Source organism: Pygoscelis adeliae, unplaced genomic scaffold, assembly GCF_000699105.1.
Source record: "Pygoscelis adeliae isolate BGI_AS28 unplaced genomic scaffold, ASM69910v1 Scaffold80, whole genome shotgun sequence".
Lineage (NCBI taxonomy): Eukaryota > Metazoa > Chordata > Aves > Sphenisciformes > Spheniscidae > Pygoscelis > Pygoscelis adeliae.
In genome coordinates, this window is record NW_008823958.1 from 815,814 (window position 1) to 824,669 (window position 8,856).

Below are 8,856 nucleotides of genomic sequence, written 5' to 3' on the forward strand. Positions count from 1 at the left end.
GTCACAAGTCAGCCAAATGCAGAATTGCTCATATGACTGTCTTACAACCTTAGCCTTGCATCAAAAGCCAAAGCCTGTGTCACCATCTATCTTCTTTTGCAAATGGATTTGCCCTCTCTTTTCTAATCCTGTTTAGAATAATATGTACTAGTTCTGCTATTACAAGTGATGGAGAATGTGTTCATCCCTAGCCACAAAAGCATAGCCATAATTTAGTGCTTCAACCCAAGTGTATACTTATGTGCTTTCCTAGTAAACAAAGGATTCTTTCCTGAACTGGGGCCTCCTTGTCCAGAAGACTCCTTCCTTATGCTTAAGTGGAATTTCCTGCATTTTAGCTTGTGCCCATTGCATTGCCTCTCATCCTTTCACTGGGTGCCAATTCCAAGGTGACGCTGCAAGGTTGACTCTCTGGGAAGAATTATCTTGCCATCTCACTGACACGCACCAGCTCCACTTCTGAACTGTGAAGTCTGTCTATCTGTCTCTGATGTTAATATACAGGTCTCCCTACTAGTTTACTTTAAGTCTATGATTCCAAAACATATTTGAAGCCTTTTATGTATGAACTATTGTACTACTTTCTTCTTTTCTGTTTAAAAACATATTTGGGGATCACCTACAAATATGATCTGATCCTGAGTGGTGTTTTCCTTTTCTTTAAACAGCTAATACAGAGTGACAAATTCAAAGGAAAACCAGAAATTTGACTGAGAGTAGATTGAGAGAAGGAACCAACACATGGTCTAAGTTGGGAACAGACACTTTTTTTTTTTTTAATAGAGCAAATAGGCATTTGCCTAATTCCTATTAGACTGGGACTATTTAAAACTGGTTACTGAGTTGAAGCTAAACTATTTAGGGTGGTGTCAAACTATGTCACATAAAATATTTACTTTTTTCAACTGCATCTCCTTCCAAAGTGAGCTGAAAATATGTCCATCATGCATGCTGACTTCATATAACAATGAAATGTTACAATTCCATTTGCTTTACCAAGTGATTTCTTGACTTTGAGAAATATTGTAAAAAGAAATCTTGCTGTACAGTTTGATTCATGTTCTGGTGTTTGCCTGGTTTTAAAATTCATACTTTCCTGCAGGTCGTGCAAGATTTTCAGAATCCAGTACAACCGATGTAACTAAGTTATCAAGAAAACTATAGGAACACAGTTCTTAATTTTAGCTTGAGATTAATATTAGGAAACAAAGCTTTATACCAAAGCACCTATATTTAGAATATAGAAAGGCACATAACTTTAGTCATGTAAACACCATCAATAGTTTTTTTTTAACTTAATGTATTTTATCAATCAAAGGAAGAGGCACTAGAGGAGTAACAAATGGAATACTAGTAGTGAGGCACATATGGACAGCCAATCTGATGAGCCTCAGCCTTTGTTATTTTCCGCATCAGTACCACTCACATTTCAGAATTTTGAATATAATCATTAAAATGATTTATTGTCAAGTAATCATGGGTATTTTGTGCATATGCTTTGCCTTGTTTGCTGGCAGCAGATACCAGTCCAATCATTATCAGCGGACAAATTTTAAAGTGACCAATTTTTTTTGTATTTAAGAAACTATGATGTCAAATGTATCACTGTATTTCATAATCAGGAGTCATTACAACAGTTATTAGCAAGAGTTCAATGCAAACATTAACTGACCCTTTAACTTAGAAGTTGCATTAAGTTGCTGAGAAGATTTTTGTTTCTTTTTAAAATATTCCAAACTCAGCCATTGATCAAGTAAAGATAGTATATCAATGAATATAGGGAATGAGCTTGAACTTTATATTTAAGTCCACCCCAAAACATACAATACTGAATACAGTGGTCTAAAGGGAGAAAAATGTGCCTTTTTATCTGCTACTTGCATGGCTTTCAGGTTGGCTTCCAATCAGGCTGTCCTACTTAGTCCTCTCCAATCAAAGAGATGGCAAGCGAAAAATGAAGCATTTGAGGGAAAAAGATGGTTTTCCATGCTGATTGCTGTACAATTCGTAAGCTTGCTGATGAGATTTTGTTTCTCTAGAGCCCTGGCTAATATTGTATAAGTGCTGGTATCCTGAATTCATGGTCTGATTTAGAATGTGTGTATTAAATGTGGGCTTGCACAATTTTTTGTCCTACATTATTCCACAGTCTTCAGACTTGGCAAGGGCTTGTCAGTTATGTCTATTTGAAGAACAACATATGAACCAGGCTTTATTGGTTAAAGTCTTTTTTGTTGTTGTTTTTCTTTTCAGAAATATATTTCAAGAATGGAAAGCTGAGGGGGGTTTATGATGCTAGCTATCTCGGCTTGGTTATTACAGGACATCTGTGCTCATTTTAAAGACTACCTTAAAATGTAACTGTCAGAGTATTTTTTAAGAAGAGAGGGCAAAAGAAGAAAGAAGTAATAAAGAGATGAGGTAAAAGACCTCCAATTTCATAGCTGCATGGAACAACTGAGGTTGGCAGGGACCTCTGGAGCTCCAAACCATTGCTCAAAGCAGGGTCAATTAGAGCAAGTTGTGCAGGGCCTCGTCCAGTTGTGTTTTGAGTACCTCCAAGGTGGGAGACTCCACAAGCACAGCTCGCACTCTTTGGGCAACCCATTCCAGTATTTGATCAACCTCACAGTAAAAAAAGTTCTTTCTTATCTTTGAGTGGAATTTCCTGCATTTCAGTTTGTGCCCACTGCCTCTCATCCTGTCACTGGGCATCAATTCCAAATGCTGTTGCAGGCTGGCTCTCTAGGAAGAATGATCTTGCCATCTCACCTACAGGGCACCACTCAGAACAGTGCAATGGACAGTAGGCACAGTGGTGATGTGTTCATTTTGTATCTTGTCTGGGCACCACTGTTTTTACAATGTTTATATGTAAAAATAAGTCTCTGAAGTGACATAATTCTGTTTAAAATAGGAAACTGATTACTATCAATAAAGAAATCAGCATTTGAACATGGGGTGGCCAAAAGATTGCTCCTTACAATTTGGGGGGATTGAAAAATGTGTAAAATGGCCACCATCCGATCTTTGTCCTGCTTAAGCAGTCTTAAAGACCTAATGATCAGATGCCAAAAACTGACATGGTTCTTATCTTGAAAAACACAGAAACCCATAAATCGCCTTGTTTCTGAAGTGAAGTTCACCACTCTACAATGTTTTAACTGTGAAAAAATGTAGAGCTTGAGGGGACATCATGAGATGACTTCACCTAAAACATTGCCTGAAGCATATCTAAGCCATCCATGATAAGCATTTGTCTAACCTGCTCTTAAAAACCTGCAGTAGAGGGAGTTCCACAACATCTTTTGGCAGTATGTGTCAATGTTTCACATGAAGTTGATATCTTCCTTCCCTTTTCCCAGTGGCTGCACAGATCCTTTCATTAACAAATTTTAACATACATTAACATTACCATGTTTCTCTTCTTCTACAGAAGCTTTTCTAGATTAAACAAACCTTCCCTAAACTCAGGGACAATATTCAACTCAAGTCCCACTTTTTTTAAAGTAGAACCCAATCCAACCATGCAGCTATCTGCCCTGTATTCAGAAATTAGTGTTTTAGAAGGTAGACTGAAAACCATAGCCTGAAAGGATGACCCATAAGTTATTAGTTAAGCCAGCTAATTTGGAAGAGAGAAAATCTTTAATTAGATTACTGATAGACTTGGGGGAAAAATAGACGAGCTTTCAGGCACACAAGTCCTGCTACTTGAAAACATAGTTTAGTAGGAATTTAGCCTGTGATATATGAGTTACTATGGTGCTTTTTTTTTTTGCTTTTTCTTGACTTGTCTGTTTTGACTGAAACACAACAATTTAACTTTAACAAAATTAATCAAGAATAAAAGACTAACAAGTTTAAAACTATTGTAAAATATTAACATAAATTGATAAATTAGTGAAGTAAACTACATATTAAAAACTTGATTATTTTATGTTAAAGGGAAATTAGTTTCTTCTTAGTCTCCTAAACCTGTTAACAGCGGTTGTAGTTTGTGTGCTATCATACACTTTTGCTATCTTCAAGTCCGTCAAGGGAATTAGATTGACTGTGATCTGCTGTGTGCCTTAAGGCAAAACCTCAAATGCTCCAAGGTTCATTAAGTAAGAAATTTAAACCACTGAAACATAGAACAGCAATGTGTACACACATTGGCTTATTTTATTTTCAGAATTAAAAGTTCTGCCAGGAAAACAAGCATCTTGAAAAGCTCCAATCCTGCAATTAGCATCATGTGGGCAGGCTTCTGCATGAGCAGATCTCATTGCTGGTTTGGGAACTAATACTCCAGAGCTGCAAACACTTAAACACTGACTTAACTTGACCATTAGGAGTAGGCTTACTGAAATTAATGGTGCTTTTCATGATAGTAAAGTTAAGTACGTGTCTGTGTGTATAAAGGATCAAGTTTCAGCTTTTTAATTTCAAGATGAGTGAATTAATTACTTCATATGTATTCTATAAATAACCAAACAAAATTTTTAAAACTAGTTTTCTACCTCCACCATTTTTCTGAAGTATCTTCTGGTTTGATAACCTCTCCACCATTTCTGTATAAAAATCACCATTTTGTTCAGATATCTAAAATAAAACATATTAACAAACTAATGATTATTTTGAGACTTTACAATATAACTTTATTTTTTCCTAATATTAAAAATAATGTATAGTGTATTATCCACACTTATTCCAAACAGATGGCCACTGCAAACATACTTTATACATATATATGTATGCATATATACATATGCACACACATGCACACCTCTAAATCAATATATACATATATTTATACATACACACACACTTTGCTTTTAGAAAAAATGGGTTACTGCAAAATTACCTATATACTATTTCAGTTATCGTTACAAAAGTTTAATGAAATAGCCTTACAAATGTAATTTGCATGATAGATGATTGTATTTTCAAGAATGGTTTTAACCAACATATCTGACCAGTTCAGAAATCCACCAGTAGAACTTAACTTTCTCAATAAGAGTCCAGTTACCATACACTCACTAGGCAAATTTTCTGTAACATCCACAATAACAGGGATAAGAAAAGTCTCTGCAAACAGCATATCTGAGGGACATGGGTGTTTTTTCCAGTCACGCAAATATTTCTTAAACAATACTGTGTAACTATTCTGAAGATGGATTACTTCCATGCTACTTACTAGCATCATGCCATTTTAATTTTCTGCAGTTCTGAAAATCAAAAAATATTATTTCTTACAGTGGCACAGCATATATTTAATTCTATTTAAAAGCAGAATAACTTTTTTTTTTTCCAAATGCTCCCATTTTATTAAAATGAAGTAATACCATGAGAAATTTTGGTTAAAAAACAAGATTGAAATACAGATTAAAATAGGCTTAATATACTACCTCAGATAGGCTCGGACTCTGCATCCTCGAAACCAGCTCTGGATTTTGACAGCAGCTTTGTACTCTATTTTTCTGTCTTCATCTACAGATCTGAAAATATAAAAAGTAGTAATACTTGTCAGCATGGTAATTTAGTACCAAAGCAGAAAAATTCTTCTAAATATGCCTTACTATTGTAGTTTATGATCTTTTTCACCAGGTTTTTCATTTTTTAATTCTACATAGCTCAATAATAGTGCAGAACAATATAATCTACATTAGTTGCATACTATGAAAATAACAAAGATAAAGAGTATCGCAACTTGATGGTGATGTAAGGTTTGGAAGGGTGTACTTCTTATTCCCATACAATACTGAATATCCATGTTAGCACGTCATGGACTTCTTCCGTTGTAGGTGAAATATATGAATAATGCTTTAATGATAATTAGGCCTGAATTATAACAAAAATCCTGTAGCTACATATAAAATTGTATATTTGCATGAATATTAAATAAATTAACTGTGGCCAATATTATCATGATAAATACCAATTGAATTAATAAGCAGCATATATTAAGGGTGACATCTAGTTCAAATACATTGTTTTATGACCGATACAAAATATTTTATTTGTTTATTACCTGAACAGTGATAGCACCAATAATGATGACAGATACACTCCTTGTCTGTAGATTTTTTCAATGAATACGAGCTGATCTTACAGGGTGAAAGTAGAGGATGTAGACCTTTTAGCTAGTTTCTTAGGAAGGAATTTAAAGAGGAGAAATATGAAAAAGAAGAAGAGGTAACTGAAGGAAAGTGAGATACAAATGAAGTTAAAACTATTATAAGTTAGAACAATGAAAGCATAGGAAAGAAACTGGATGTGGAAATTTCCAAACTTTAGAAGGCCTGGAATGTCAGGATATGAAATCTTAGTGTGGCTTAAAAGGAAGTTGGGAATTGGAAACAAATGTTGTTAGTAATTTGGATAGATTCCAAAGGGATGACCATGAGAATCTTTTACATGGAATTATAGTAGTCAATGCAACAACTTATTGAGTCTGGATAGGACTTTGCACAATGGGAATTCAACGACATGAATTTTGGAGATAATGTAGAAATGAAACTGGCAGCATATTGGCATGTGCTGCAGACAGGCAAGGAGGGAACAAAAGGAAACAAAAGAATTGGAAAATATGCTAGGGTTGCAGCATTGATTAATATCAATGAATTAGGAACTAATGAAAAAGGGAGTATACGGAGGAAGATGAAGAATTTGTTTTTAAGCTACATGAGAAGAAAGGTTATCTAGAAAGAGATACTGGTGAGGCAGCTGAAGATGCAAGATAGATGTAGGTGGAGAATTGATGGAGATTTTCATCAAAATCTGGGAGATTTTCAAGAACTATTAGCTGTCAAAGCTTTGTGTCAAATGACATAGTACAAGGAAAAAGCATGTGCACAAAGGCGTGTGCACAAGTGGGAAAGAAGCACAAGTAAAAGGACCTCATCGGAAAGCCAGAAAATAATTCCAAGAGATAGTCCTTGCTTGCCTTCTTTCTGTGACGCTGTCTATTAGGACAATAGTGTTTGTAACAAAGCTAAAAGTCATGTAAGGAAAACCATGAATCTAAAAGAGATTAAAGAAATGTATGAATCTGGAAGAGACTTTTCAGAGAGTTCAGGAAGAAATCATTATTATGATGAGTTTCAATGCTGAGGGATAGAACCCAGCTATGAGATCACCTCTAGCTTTTATCTACTTTTTTGTTTGTTTGTTTCAAAATGTTGATAACTGTCAAGACTTTGAACTTAAAATTATGTTTTAATTTTCATGGATTTTTTTGCTATCCCATTCTTACTAGGAACATATTTACCAAATAGTTTAATTTGTTACACAAAAGAACCATCAGGTTACTATTAGTTAGTTTTCTTAACTAACTAACTTAACTACTTGAAATTAGTTAGCTCTCCTAACAAAGTGTTGTGTCAACATTAATTGCCTTGGTAAACACCAACAAAATTAATTTTTATCTGATAAATTAGGATTATCCTCATTATATTTCTTAAAAATTAAACACAGATTTACTACCAGAGATCAAGAAGCATTAGCTCAATGCATTTTATATCATTTGGTGCAGCATGTGCTCTCAAATCACATTAAAAGGACACAAATTTTCATCATCTGACATGCATCAGACCCGTCCAGTACCTCTAAACTGTGGAAAAGAGACTTTTTTTACCTAAGGCCACAAAGTAAGTCAATATCAAAGCTGGCATTTATGCTAGAGAGCTTCCTTGTTTCCTTTCTTGTGCAGCTTCCTAGACTTCATAGGAAGGAGACACCTCCAGAATACTTTTACCTAGAGGTAAATGATTTTGATTAAAAGGGTATGAGCGATTTGGCCCTGGACAGGCAGCCACCATTACAGCCTGGAAATTAAGGGGATGTGGGACTGGCCGTGTCAGAGGTGACAGCTCCAGAACCAGTCCTACCCACTTGGCAATGGCAACAGTCTGCTTCTGGAAGAGCACAGGCCGCCTCCTCTATTACTCCCTGTTAGGTTTTTTAGTTGGCATTCTGTCTTGCCTGGCTGAGTCAGTTTAGAAGTCTTTGTAAAGTTTATTGAAGCAGATCAACAACAGACTTGTTTTTATTACAGTATAGTTCCACAAACACTTTCAACTGGCCTCGCCAGCAGAAGAAGTGGTTTGGGGTATAAGTTGCTCAAGTTGGCATCTGCCCTTCTGATCAGGTTGCATAGTTGTCATACTGTTTGAATTAAGCTTTGAGAGTCACAGATACTTCTCAAAGACTTTTCTGAATGTTAAACAGGCATACTCGAGGTCAGCATCTGACATATAGATGTAACAGTAAATAGAATTAGGTTCTGGAATGAGTAAGTGATAAAATTGTTTAACATTTAAAATAAGAGAATGCACTAGCAGATCCTGTATATGCTAATGCTTATCCTGACAGGGTATTTCTCAAGATGCAGGCTTATGACATTTTTGCATTGTGCCATCATTGCACAAGTCCTTCCCTAGAAAGGTGCTTTCCCTAAAAAGACACGGTTAGTTTAGGAGACCTCATACCTCTGACATAAACGGAGTTCTGCATAAAGCATGACAGGAACGTTATTAAGATCAGGAAAACGTTACTAAGATCAGGTAAATTTGCCTAACCGCAACCAACAGGCAAGGTACTACAGTCATCAGCCTCCACTAATTTTTAATGGAACAGGCGTAGAGTCCTAAAATAGCAAATGCATTTTGAAAGATAAAGGAAGTTTTCTAATTCGGGGATTTACTTTAAGGCACTTCAACTACTATGTTCCTCCTGCAGCAGTAATTGCTAGCAAGAGTACTGTGTCGGGTTTGCGTGGCAAGGTTTGGGGGGGGGGGGCTATAGGAGGGGCTTCTGTGAGAAGCTGCTAGAAGCTTCCCCTATGTCTGATAGAGCCAATGCCAGCTGCCT

General features: G+C 35.8%; 1 protein-coding gene across 1 annotated transcript in view; it reads right to left on the minus strand.

Moving 5' to 3' along the window:
* SPATA17 (spermatogenesis associated 17) overlaps window positions 1-8,856 on the minus strand; it is a 92,837-nt gene that overhangs the window by 81,519 nt on the left and 2,462 nt on the right. Inside the window, exons 2-3 of the mRNA XM_009323127.1 lie at window positions 5,394-5,483; window positions 4,506-4,587 (exon numbers count right to left, since the gene is read on the minus strand). Coding sequence (XP_009321402.1) covers window positions 4,506-4,587; window positions 5,394-5,483 — 172 coding nt within the window. The remainder of the gene's footprint in view (window positions 1-4,505; window positions 4,588-5,393; window positions 5,484-8,856) is intronic.